The sequence below is a fragment of the Thalassophryne amazonica genome, chromosome 8 (genome assembly GCF_902500255.1).
Source record: "Thalassophryne amazonica chromosome 8, fThaAma1.1, whole genome shotgun sequence".
NCBI lineage: Eukaryota > Metazoa > Chordata > Actinopteri > Batrachoidiformes > Batrachoididae > Thalassophryne > Thalassophryne amazonica.
Genome location: NC_047110.1, coordinates 44,131,521 through 44,145,784, shown reverse-complemented (window position 1 = coordinate 44,145,784; position 14,264 = coordinate 44,131,521). Strand labels below are relative to the sequence as shown.

Genomic DNA, 14,264 nt, shown 5'->3' with positions numbered 1-14,264 from the left:
ATGAAGCGTCAAATTCACCCATGCACACTCACATACCAATGTTAGCATGCTGTCATGCAAGACGCTGTACTGCACACCGAGAGCTTGCTGAAGGGCCCTCAGTGATTTCCCAGTCAGAAAGGGATTTGAATCAAAGATAATCTTGTAACAAGCCCATCGCTTTACCTTCAAGACATCACCTCCTCACGCTACTTATTTACATCTTTGGATAAGACACTTCATCTGCTTTGTCCCAGTCCACCCATCTGTAAACAGGTAATGGATTTTGCTAGTGAAACAACTTGTGGTAGATTGGTGTTCCATCCAGGGGGAGTCATCGACTCTCATCCACTTCATGCTATGGAATCCAGGGATAAGTACCACACCACCTGGCCTTTGCACCTTGACAGGAATGCCTTCTTCTTGTATAAACACAGGCAACAGTCAGTTAAGCCACCGTGCCCTGTCTGATAGAGTGTGTTAGGAGTTTCTGCGGTAGCAATTTGGATGTGGCAGTGCCTATAAGGAGAAATGCCACAGTGATTAATATGGGCTGTGATACTGCGATAGCGGTAATTCTCATACTGCAGCTGCAGTTCAAATCCTCTGTCGGTCCATTGGAAGAGGTACAAGCTCATTACTCAGCGTGGAGCACAGACACACTTACAGTGAATGGACCATTTACACATCACATGTTTTTGTCTGGGTCAGAGCAAAGACAAGTCTACAAAGTGAAAATAACCATCCACAGGTCAGAATGGATGTCAGCACCATCTAGGGAGAGGAACTCTAAGTGTTACAAACATGTCTACAGGTTTATGCAAAGCATGATGTGAGATGATAGCCTGTCCAAATTGGTAGCTTTGTCAGTTTTTAAAATATAGGCATGAATGTGTTCACATTAATGCTTCCTCTTGCTGCAATGCAGGGATACAGTGGGGGAAATAAGTATTTGATCCACTGTCAATTTTGCAGGTTTTCCAACCTACAAAGAATGGAGAGGTCTGTAATTTTATCATTTATTTTAATTTAATTTAATTTAATTTAATTTAATTAGCTTATAATGCGCCAAATCACAGCAAAAGCCGTCTCAAGGCGCCTTACATAAAACAAGTCAACATAAAATTGAATAAATAATTAAAAATGAATAAAAAATTCAAATACATAAAACAAAACAGAAGTAAAAGAATAACACAAATAAAAATAAAAACTATCCATAAGAAAGAGAATAAAAATAGGTTTTGAGTCTTGACTTAAAATGTCCACAGACTCAGACTCACGGTCGCAGGAAGACTGTTCCACAGGGTGGGTGCACGATACGAAAAGGCTCTTTGACCTGCTGACTTCTTCTTCACCCTGGGAACACAGAGAAGTCCCGCATCCTGCGACCGCAAAGCCCAGGCTGGCACGTAGAGTTCCACCAGATCAGCCAGATAAGATGGCGCCAGTCCACGAACAACCTTATAAGTCAATAACAAAACCTTAAAATCTGCTCTCACAGAGACAGGGAGCCAGTGCAAAGATGCCAAAATGGGTGTGATACGTTCAGACCTTCTGCTACGTGTCAGAAGTTTGGCGGCAGCGTTCTGAACCAGCTGAAGACCCCTAATGCTGGACTGTGGTAACCCTGAAAATAGAACATTACAATAATCTAGTCTAGAAGAAACAAAAGCATGAATCAGGGTCTCAGCATCAGCCATGGACAGGATGGGGCGGATCCTCGCTATATTTCTCAGATGGAAAAAAGCAGTCATAGTAACATCCCTGATGTGGAAGTCAAAAGACAACATGGGATCAAAAATTACCCCAAGGTTCCTCATTTTGTCCATATGATGTATAACACAGGAACCCAGGCTGAGCGCCAGCTGGTCAAACTGATGCCGATGTCTCGCTGGACCAAGAACCATAATTTCAGTCTTATCAAAGTTTAAAAGTAGGAAGTTACTAGACATCCAACTTCTCACTGATAAAAGACAGTCCTCCAGGGATTTTATGGGAGTGAGATTTCCCACAGTTATCAGCATGTACAACTGAGTATCATCAGCATAACAATGAAAGGCAATCCCAAAACTCCGCAGTATATGCCCAAGGGGTGCCACATACAGGGAGAAAAGCAAGGGGCCTAAAACAGATCCCTGTGGAACCCCAAATCTCATGTCAGCAAGGTCAAGGTAGTGCCATTATACAAGACACATTGAGAACGACTGGACAGATATGACGTCAACCAGGCAAGGGCACTTCCAGTATTCCCCAAAAAATTCTCCAACCTATTGAGCAAAATATGATGATCCACGGTATCAAACGCAGCACTGAGATCTAACAACACCAAAACCGTAGTGGTGTCTGAGTCCATTGCTCGCAGAAGATCATTCACAACTTTAGTGAGCGCTGTCTCTGTGGAGCGATATTTCCTAAAAGCAGACTGCAGTGGCTCAAAAAGATCATTCTCAGTGAGGTGGTCTATGAGCTGCCGTGAAACCACCTTTTCTAAAATTTTGGAACAGAATGATAGATTTGATATCGGCCTGTAATTTTTCAATACACTAGGGTCAAGATTAGATTTCTTAAGTAATGGTTTAATCACTGCTGATTTAAAACATTTCGGAACAGATCCAGAGGTTAATGACAGATTAATAATTTCCAGCACAGTCGGCCCGAGAGTGGGCCACAGGTCCTTAAACAATTTTGTTGGTATGGGATCAAATAAACAGGTTGTGCTTTTTGTAGATGCCACAAGTTTCGTCAGCACACCCAATGAAATACTATTAAATTCTGTCAATCTAGGTAACACCTCAATGGTAGCGCCCACCTCCATAGCAGGTTTTAATGGCTGGGCCGAGGCGTGCTGAGATATGCTCAGCCTAATATCTTCTATTTTCTTCTTAAAATAATCCAAGAAATCCTGTGCTGAAAAGGGAGAACGACTAACAGGTGGCTGCCCGTGAATAAGAAATGTGACCGTGTCAAACAGAAACTTTGAGTTATGTTTGTTTTTACTGATCAAATCAGAGTAATAGGTCCGCTTCGTGGCCAGTAGTGCATGCTTATAATCTAAAATAGCATCCCGCCACACAAGGTGGAACACCTCTAATTTGGAATAACGCCACTTCCGTTCCAAAACTCTAGCCTTCTGCCTGAGGTCACGCAAATAATCATTGAACCAAGGTGACTGTGCCATAGGAGGGCGTGACCTTAAAAGAGGAGGCACAATCTTATCAAGTGTAGTTTTAAGCGTTAAATTTAGACTATCCACGAGACTGTCCACTGATTTAGCATTCTCCACATTCAAAGCTAAAATATCAGGTAGTCTGGCCTCACGTTCAGTCATAGTTGAGGGTTTAATACGACGCTGCAGTAGTAGACAAGGTTGTTGTTCCACTAAACGTGGCAGCGTAAATGTAAACCTGATAAGCGAATGGTCAGAGACTATAGATGCGAGAGGCAAAATGTCAATATTTGTGACAGCAAACCCACGTGCAAGAACCAGATCCAGGGTATTTCCACTAATGTGTGTTGGGTCCTGAATGCATTGCTGGAATCGTAAAGCATCCACAATTTGCATAAATGATTTGCTAAGGGGATCAGAGGGCTTATTTATATGAATGTTAAAGTCACCAATAATCAAAATGTTGTCTGCACTAGTTGACAAACTTGAGATGAATGCACCAAATTCATTTAAGAAGTCAGAATATGGGCCAGGGGCATATAAACAGTGACAAAATAACATAGCTGAGCTCCAGTTTTATGACCCTGACAGTACTTAGCATCATGGGCGTAACGGAGAGTCAGATGCTCAAAGGAATTATATTTGTGACCCAAACAACTAATAAAGAAAACCTAGATTTGTAAATAAAAGCCACACCCCTGCCTTGCTTCACACCACGAGACACGTGACTAAATGTGTATGCTGGTGGACAGGCCTCATTCAAAGGAAGGAGAGTTGTGGGTTTGAGCCAGGTTTCACACAAGCCAGTCATATCTAAATGATGATCCATGATTAAATCATTAATTAACAATGATTTCGAGGACAGTGATCTGATGTTCAGGAGACCCAGGGTAAGGACCTCAGTGGGGATGACAGTCTCACTGTTCGGAACCCGGCGAAGCAAGCCCAGGTTCCGAGAGCGCCACTGGCGCACATCAATCCGGCGAAGACGTGGACGGCCAGGCTGACAGTCCTCAGAGCCGACCAGCGGCACCACACAGGCTCTAACCGGATCCACAAGGCGCCAGGGCAGCACAGATCCTGCCAGAATTCTGTGCACAGCTCGTCCGGAAGCAAAACAGCAGGCCAAACAGAGCTTCAGCTTCACCAGACGTCCACTCCTTCTTCTGCGGCGACGACTGTGCTTTCGGCCGAAAGGCAGCGCAGGAGCACGGCACAGAAAAACCGGCACCTCCGATAAAAATGGGGGCGGAAAGTTCTGTCCACCCGCCGATAACCACACCACACCATGAACCGGGGGCTGGAGATCCAGCAGAGTTTGGCAATCATACACCCGCAGTGCCTCTGACTCAAAAACAGCATAAATTAAAAACAATAAAATAACAAACAGACTGGAGAGCAGCAGACGAGCAGCCAGACACAACGGCGCCATCTTGGCACTCCCTCCATCATAGGTACACTTCAACTGTGAGAGACAGAATCTACCAAAAAAAAAAAAAAAAAAACAGAAAATCATATTGTATGATTTTTAAATAATTAATTTGCATTTTATTGCATGAAATAAGTATTGGATCCCCTACCAACCAGCAAGAATTCTGGTTCTCACAGACCTGTTAATTTTTCTTTAAAAAGTTCTCTTATTCTGCACTGTACTGCACCTGTTTGAACTCATTACCTATATAAAAGACACCTGTTCACACACTCAATCAATCACACTCCAACCTGTCCACCATAGCCAAGACCAAAGAGCTGTCTAAGGACATCAAGGACAAAACTGTAGACCTGCACAAGGCTGGGATGGACTACAGGACAATAGGCAAACAGCTTGGTGAGAAGACAACAACTGTTATGATGATGAAGATGACTGTCAATCTCCCTTGGTCTGAGATTCTATGCAAGATCTCACTTTGTGGGGTAAGGATGATTCTGAGAAAGCTCAGAACTACACAGGAGGACCTGGTCAATGACCTGAAGAGAGCTGGGACCACAGTCGCAAAGATTATATTAGTAACACACAATACCATCATGGTTTACAATCCTGCAGGGCAGCAAGGTTCCCCTGCTCAAGCCAGCACATGTCCAGGCCCACAAGTTCACCAGTGACCATCTGGATGATCCAGAGTTGGCATGGGAGAAGGTCATGTGGTCAAATGAGACCAAAATAGAGCTTTTTGGAATAATCTCCACTTGCCGTGTTTAGGGGATGAGAACAACACCAAGAAAACCGTCCCAGCCGTGAAGCATGGGGGTGGAAACATCATACTCTGGGGGTGCAAAGGGGACAGGACGACTGCACCGTATTGAAGGGAGGATGGATGGGGTCATGTATTGCGAGATTTTGGCAAACAACCTCCTTCCCTCAGTAAGACCATTGAAGATGGGTTGTGGCTGGGTCTTCCAGCATGACAATGACCCCAAACACACAGCCAGGACAACTAAAGAGTGGCTCCATAAGAAGCATTTCAAGGTCCTTGAGTGGCCTAGCCAGTCTCCAGACCTGAACTCAATAGAAAATCTTTGGAGGGAGCTGAAACTCCAAACGTGAAAGATCTGGAGAAGATCTGTATGGAGGAGTGGACCAAAATCCCTGTTGCAGTGAGTGAAAACTTGGTCAAGAACTACAGGAAACGTCTGATCTCTGTAATGGCAGACAAATGTTTCTGTACCAATTGTTAAGGTCTGTTTTTCTTGGTGATAAAATATTTATTTCATACAATAAAATACAAATTAATTATTTCAAAGTCATACAATGTGATTTTCTGGTTTCTTTTTTAGATTCTGTCTCTCACAGTTGAAGTGTACCTATGATAAAAATTATAGACCTCTCCATTCTTTGTAGGTGGAAAAACCTGCAAAATTGACAGTGGATCAAATACTTATTTCCCCCACTATTTACCAAAGTCAAATTACAGTTGATATTACATCCTTTGTGATTAGTGGGGCATGCATCAGACTAATGTAGTCAGTCAAAAAAATAAGGACACATGGGCCTATCAAGATGCTTGGGAAGTAAGTAAGTAAGTCCCTTCGGCTGCTCCCTCTTTTGCACTCGGGGTCACCGCAGCAAATCCAAGGTGGATCAGCATATTCAATTGGCACAAGTTTTATGCCAGATGCCATTCGATGTGGATGGATTTTTTTTTTAAACGACGTAGTGTGGATGAAGTTTTTCCCCAAACTGAAAGGGTAAGATATTCGGTTTTACAAATACCCGACAATGTGTGTACATGGCCTTATGTCTGTGAAAGGCACTATATAAATAAATTTACTTACTTACTAATATTGAGTGCACGTTTTACAACATCATAAAAGTTTTAAAACATGCAATTGTGATGACAGTAAAAATGCCTGTTTTTACAAATAAAAATGGAATATTTTACAAAAGCACATTTATCTTTAAACCAACACACGACACACGTCACATTAACGTGTTGGATTACATAATGGATTACTGAACCAATCACTGTTTAGCACTTTTACCCAGAATGCTTTGCGGTCTGTGTTTGTTACAAAACCTCAGAATTAGTGCCTTATTCAACATTAAAAGATATATGTTATATTTTAACTTTGTACAAATGACAGAATTGACATTAATGGAGTTATTCTATCAGTATTTTCAAAAATCCATAAGTTAGTATGACTTTATTTTTCAAGACCTCCGCCTGACCGGAGTGTTGAAATTGATAGGGAGCTGGCCTTATGGCTGCTCTTCGTGTGCCTCTGTGGTGGGAGCACTGTTGTAAACAAGAGCTTCCAACAGGGGCACTCTGATCAAGCGCTGTGATGATTTAAACTTTTAAAGCACCGTCGCTGTGGTGTGATCATCAGATGACCTGATCGATCAGAGTGATCACACCTGATTAATTTGTTGTAACCCTTTAAAGCATTGTCAATGTCAGTGTGATCATCAGACGACCTGATTGATCAGGTGTGGTCACACCTGATTAATGCGCTGTTTAAACATTTAAAGCGTCCTCACTGTCGGTGATCACCGCACAGACAAATCACACAACACTTCATTTAGATCACACCTGATCGTGGTCAACTGCCGCTTTAAAAGTTTAAATCATCACAGCGTTTCATTATTCAGGTCTGTGCTGACCTGATCAGGTCTGATCAGCAATCAACAGCGCTTTAAAAATTTAAAGAGTCACAGCACTTCATTCATTCACAGCAGCATTTACCACAGCCAGTAGACTCATCAGCATTCTGTACACAATTAAAATGGTCCACAAAGGTAAAAAAAAAAATTAAATAATGTTAAATTACTCTGTTTCTGACCTGCACCACACCGTGCAGTACTGACCTGAACCACTGATATGTATGCACACTCCAAAACTGCAAGAAGAAAGGCCCTGAAGGGGCATCAGATGTAGAGCGAGCATGATGACAGTGACTGAGAATAAAAATGATGACACGGAATGAAAACAGTATAAAGCTCACCTTTTTGCACTTCCATAGATTTACATCCTTGAAGGTCAGAGTTTAAAACCTTTTTAATATCTTAGAAAACCTTACAGGTCAGGGATGTGTCTGTGATTTAATATATGTACCGTTATTGTGACATGGTCTTGTTTTCATTTTAACTGAATTTTTAAGATGTTTGAAAATTTCATTTTCATGAACTTTGACATATTTTAGTCATCACTTGCATTTCAGTGGAACAATAGTATGGGCATGTTATGGTTGTTTTTGCATGCATCACAAGGGACAAGTCTGGTGCTTCAGTAGCATCAAACCACACACTAGAGCACATTCTTGGGCAACTGTGATCTTCACACGACTGTTTGTCATGGTCACAGACCTTCCGGGATGCATATCCATGAAAGTGAGACCCGGGCTTAACTGTATTTAAAAGACTTTCAAATACAGAACAAATTAAATATAACTTTTGTTTCTTTGAAAGACAAAAATAAGATGATAATTTCAGATGATCCCGATCTGATCACAAAAATCAATATTGTGCTTGGTCAAGGTGATTTTTTTATTGATCAGAATCAGATTCATTCAACATTATGGAACAGCTTCAATTGAAGGTAGCAGAGCCTTTTAACTGTAACACACACACACACACACACACACACACACACACACACACACACACACACACACACACACACACACACACACACACACACACACACACACACACACACACACACACACTGGATTCACTTTGACGTACTTCTACTGTGCCTGTGCAAATCTTCGAAATTCAAGTATCGTATCGGGACTCATTATCAGCAGATACGCAACATTAAATGATGTGTATCAGGTGTGAACAAAAACTTGATAAGGACCTCCCCAGCGAAAATGAAGGTTTTGGTTTTGGAGAACACTTAGTATACTGTACTTACCCAGAAAACAACAGATGGTAAAGCATACACATGCCTACAGTGTTAATCACTACTTATAAACACTTTGTTACATAATGAAAAAAGATTTTTTTCACAACTCTAAACTAACAAGAAATCAACCCAAATATTCCAAAAAATCATTTGAGTTTGCTGTTTCCTCATAATACTGCCCTTCATGTTTTCATGCTTGTGATTTCATTCATATTTAAAGGTCAAACAACATCCTGTGGATAACAAATCTGAATGACGCTGGTAAACTTGATAAACTTGATAAATACCAATCACAACAAAACTTAAATTAGAAATATATTGCAAGTTATACCACTAAATACCCAACAGAATTGCGTGATATCGATACCTTAATTTTCCAGCCACGTCATAATTAAAACAACTTTATTCTTTTAATCGTTATTACACCATCAGTCCTCCCCTTTATTTGAAAAACACGTACCATTCCTTCATATTCCTCGAGAACATGTATTTAGTTGAAAGCTTTCCTTGAGTTATTTTTGAGAATGAAGACGTAGGAGTGAAGCAGACCAGAACACGTACCTGTCTCGCATCGCCTCCCAGTAAATCCTTGCTGGCAAACACAGTTGTTCGGCGACACACAGGTTCCTCCATTCTGGCACAATCCGTCACACATAGCTAGAGATAGACCAGAAGAGAAAAGCCATTACTCACCAAGATTAACGAGCGTTAACTATGTAATTAGGCCAGCAGCAGCATATGTATTTGCATACAGAATAAGAGCTAATTTGGTGATGTGATTTATTAGAGATGCTCACAATGTTTTGTGTGTGTGTGTGTGATTAATGTATGACAGTAAAGTTAATTCAAATATGTTCATTATCCTTAGATGGATGTTTAGTTCATGTGTTCACAAACCATACTGAAATCATCCATGCTGACAGAAACTAATGGAAATACACGATACACAGTTGCAGGCACGTTTCGATACACATTTGCTCAAAACCTTCAAACTCTATTGTCCCACACTGCACATGTTCTATTTTATTGAACAATATGTGTTCATTGATTTTGAATATGTACTTTATTTCTATATCAAGTTATTTAAAAATAGAAATTCCAAAATAGATGAAGTTAAGTTTTTATTCACAATGTCAGATTTTCAGTAAGTTGCCTGTTGATATATACTGAGATGAATGTCCCTTTGTATCACTGAAGAGTCCACAAATTTATATAACTACTATTAGATGCTTATGAATGAATAATTGACATAATTAGGGGTAAAAACTGGCTGTATTTAAGGGCTTAACTAAAGAACAAGAACATTCTTGCTTTAAAAGCCAGGGGTCCTCATTTATCAATCATTCGTACATACAGATTTGTTCCTACACCGTGTGTATGAACATTTCTAGGCGAAGTATGAAATTTATCAATTTGTACTTAGATTTAGAAATGTGTGTAGTAAATATAAAAGGCTGTCAACCATGTGATGAAGTGCTCTCTTAACCCTCATCAGAACACCTGGGGCCCCTGCAAACCATGAGCATTCTGATGGTAATGTAAATGGTAAATGGACTGCATTTATATAGAGCTTTTCCATCTGCATCAGACGCTCAAAGCGCTTTACAATAATGCCTCACATTCACCCGAATGTCAGGGTGCTGCCATACAAGGCGCTCACTACACACCGGGAGCAATAGATGTTAAGATATCTGATACGGAAGAGCACAATAAGGTTTTGTGTTGTGATGCTGGAAAATGTAGGGATGTCACTAAATAAAACTGAGTCAGGATACAGCATATGTTGTTCTCAAAAGTTCAAATATTATTTGTGCACCCCATGAAGAGGTGCATCCAACTGCCCCTACATGGGAGCCAGCAGGCCCTGTGGGCATAAGCTGCAAGACAGAAAACCCCAGTCCTTACAATAACCCCAAACCCCCACAGAGATAGTGGGCCAATGCTGCATCTGGGAACACTCATGGGGCAAGAGGCAGCAACTACTCCAACCACAGTTGTGCCTCCAGGGCTCAAGGTCCCTGCACCAAGGCCAACAGTACGGCACCCCTAGCCATGGGTTACTGGCTTACAACAGCTCCAGCTTCCCCATCATGATTCCCAACTAATCCCAGACTCAACTGCTGTTGACCTGTGAGCCTCATGAAGCCCACAGATCAACAGCAGAAATAAGGGTCTCCAGATGGCACCCCCAAACAGATGGCCATCGGTAAGAACATGTCATTATCAACAGTAACTTGTGTAATTGGGACCAGCATCAGGGCATCTATGCAACATGACCAACACGAGTATAAAATGGGTTCATTTGCTTGACTCAGAGAAGAGTTGCTTGTTTTTGGTGAAGGCCTGACTGTTTCCTTTTATCTATTTCATAATTATCTTTAGAATATCTGTCTTGTGACATCATGACTTTATCTCTCCACAGTCTACTTGGTTGGTGATCATGTCATGATTGACAGGTATGACACATGCTCTCAGAATGATGTAAATTTGCTGCATAACTCAAAAAACATTATGTTAAATGGATAAATGGACTGCATTTATATAGCACTTTTCCATCTGCATCAGACGCTCAAAGCACTTTACAAATAATGCCTCACATTCACACCGATGTGAGGGTGCTGCCATACAAGGTGCTCACTACACACTGGGAGCAATAAGGGATTAAAGACCTTGCCCAAGGGGTCTCAAGCCCAACGCCTTAACCACTAGACCATCACCTCCCCCTAATTATGTTCAGTGAAAAAGGACATTACCTCAGGTTGGGATGAGCGTGATTTTACTTTGTGTGTTTTACTGGATGTGTGAAACTATATTTGACAGTAGCCTACAACAAGAGATGTGATTTTAATTAGACACTGTACTCTAAGTAACCTCATCTTTCTGAAGCCTTTATCTGTGAATTGCTTACATCTCTGTTAAATGCACTGAAAGCACAATTATCTGCTTCACTCTCTAATGGCAGTTTCTTCCCATTTTCTGTCGAGTCAATTCTGACCGGTTATGTTTAATAATGGGTTTTAGTCACTGTTGTGGAGAAAAATGTTCTCCTTTTTCTATAATGCATGCTTATTACTCTCCTGACCAACTGAGGACAAAGGTTATGCATTTGTCATTTGCGCTCTCTCTCTCAGTGTGCCTGGGGGCAGGTTATGTGAAAGAGGAACAGAGATATGGGCCTACAGCTTGGTGGTGAGTTGTTATTTTTTTTCCCCTTGCATGTTGGCCTCATGACATCAGAAAGAGTCTCCAAAACATCCTGCCTGATGTTGACAGATGTGATCCTTTGTGATAAGCAACACAAGCTAAATGGTTCCAAACTCTACTAACATTTTCACTGCTTTGTAAATTGGTCTTTGCAGTAAATCTTGATTCAAGTTCCCACATCAGTAGAAAATGGCGAGCTGGACATAAAACAGGTTGGCAGAGGTACAGAAATACTGTGAGTGCTGTTCTACTGAAATCAGCACTTAGAATTTAGTGTCTTTGTCCTGTAACAATAAATACATCCACAAGCATCATAAAAATTGATTCATTAGTTCTAACATCCTGTTAAAAGGCAGAAAAATGCGAGCACAAAACTATGTAAGTGCCTTGGCAGATTACACTAATACCTATTGGTATGAAATATTTCCAAAGAATGATGCTGTGACACTCTCAGCGGCGATGGCAGAACCCAACAGCACCATATGGTGAGTAACAGTGTATATCTGGGGGTCCTCTGAGTAGTATGGGTCACCTCCTGGGTGTTTGGCAAAGGTGCCTGTCTGCCGCTGGCATGTGGAGACATGTTTCTTCCCACTGCCCCGGTGCAGGAGCCTCAGCTCCATGGTGTGTGCATGCATGCTGTTGCCAGCTCTTGCTCCAGAGGGAAATCACGGGAAGGGCATTGGCCCTCTCTATCTGTGGGGTTCTGCCCAGTGTTGAGGCTGGGGGTTTGTGCATCATGTCTCATGATGACAGGGCAGCCTCACTCACATGTGTGTGGAGTTTCATTTGTTGTCTGGGCTGTGGTCTTGGCGGTTACGTCTTAGGTCCTGGTTGAGCGGTGTAATGATCCTCTTCTGGCACATGTCCCCTACGCAAAGGTGAGTTGCTCTGTGATGCTTGTCATTACTGTGAAGCCCCGAGTGGCCAGGTGGCCACATCTCAGTTTAGGGGCTACGTGGCACTAATGCAACTCCTCCCATTCGTTCACAGTATCACACATATATGTTTATATTTACCAATTTGCACACAGACTCATAGTTTTCTCAAATACATATGTACATATACATTCATATATCGAAGGTTTTCTCAGTATATACAGTAAGTCATATAAAAGAATCATACTGTCTTCCTGACCACCTACTTGAATAAGCATGCTTTGTTGTTCGCCAAGGACATAATAAAACCATTGCCGTTTATTTATTTATTTGTTAGCATGATTACATCAAAACTACTGCACAGATTTTGACAAAAGTTTCACCACAGACAGATATTAGGCCATGGAAGAATTTTGGAGGTGATTTCTGATTGCTCTTCTTTGTTTCTGCTTTTATTGCCCCCCCGACCCCGCTCTCTTTTCACAGTCCTTGTTGGCATCTTTGTTGTTACCACAAACACTCACTTTGTGAGTATATCTTACAATCATGCTTATTATTACCACTGCTGTTTTATGGTGCTGTTGTTGTGTCACCCCCTTCATTTAGATTATCTCGTCAATAGTTTTACATCCTCATTGAGGACAACTTTGGATGCTGTAGCTCCTCTGAAAAAGAGAGCCTTAAATCAGAAGTGCCTGACTTTGTGGTATAACTCACAAACTCGCAGCTTAAAGCAGATAACCCATAAGTTGGAGAGGAAATGGCGTCTCACTAATTTAGAAGATCTTACTTAGCCTGGAAAAAGAGTCTGTTGCTCTATAAAAAAGCCCTCCGTAAAGCTAGGACATATTACTTCTCATCACTAATTGAAGAAAATAAGAACAACCCCAGGTTTCTTTTCAGCACTGTAGCCAGGCTGACAAAGAGTCAGAGCTCTATTGAGCCGAGTATTCCTTTAACTTTAACTAGGAATGACTTCATGACTTTCTTTGCAAATAAAATTTTAACTATTAGAGAAAAAATTACTCATAACCATCCCAAAGACATATCGTTATCTTTGGTTGCTTTCAGTGATGCCGGTATTTGGTTAGACTCTTTCTCTCCAATTGTTCTGTCTGAGTTATTTTCATTAGTTACTTCCTCCAAATCATCAACATGTCTATTAGACCCCATTCCTACCAGGCTGCTCAAGGAAGCCCTACCATTAATTAATGCTTTGATCTTAAATATGATCAATCTATCTTTATTAGTTGGCTATGTACCACAGGCTTTTAAGGTGGTAGTAATTAAACCATTACTTAAAAAGCCATCACTTGACCCAGCTAATTAGCAATTCCATTACCAATCTCCAACCATCCTTTTCTCTCAAAAATTCTTGAAAGGGTAGTTGTAAAACAGCTAACTGATCATCTGCAGAGGAATGGTCTATTTGAAGAGTTTCAGTCAGGTTTTAGAATTCATCATAGTACAGAAACAGCATTAGTGAAGGTTACAAATGATCTTCTTATGGCGTCAGACAGACTCATCTCTGTGCTTGTTCTGTTAGACCTCAGTGTTGCTTTTGATACTGTTGACCATAAAATTTTATTACAGAGATTAGAGCATGCCATAGGTATTAAAGGCACTGCGCTGCGGTGGTTTGAATCATATTTATCTAATAGATTACAATTTGTTCATGTAAATGGGGAA

At 41.1% G+C, this 14,264-nt stretch overlaps 1 protein-coding gene across 1 annotated transcript in view; it reads right to left on the bottom strand.

Moving 5' to 3' along the window:
* The window catches only part of nell2a (neural EGFL like 2a), a 392,213-nt gene that overhangs the window by 78,348 nt on the left and 299,601 nt on the right, over window positions 1-14,264 (bottom strand). The window contains exon 15 of the mRNA XM_034176080.1: window positions 9,055-9,150. Coding sequence (XP_034031971.1) covers window positions 9,055-9,150 — 96 coding nt within the window. The remainder of the gene's footprint in view (window positions 1-9,054; window positions 9,151-14,264) is intronic.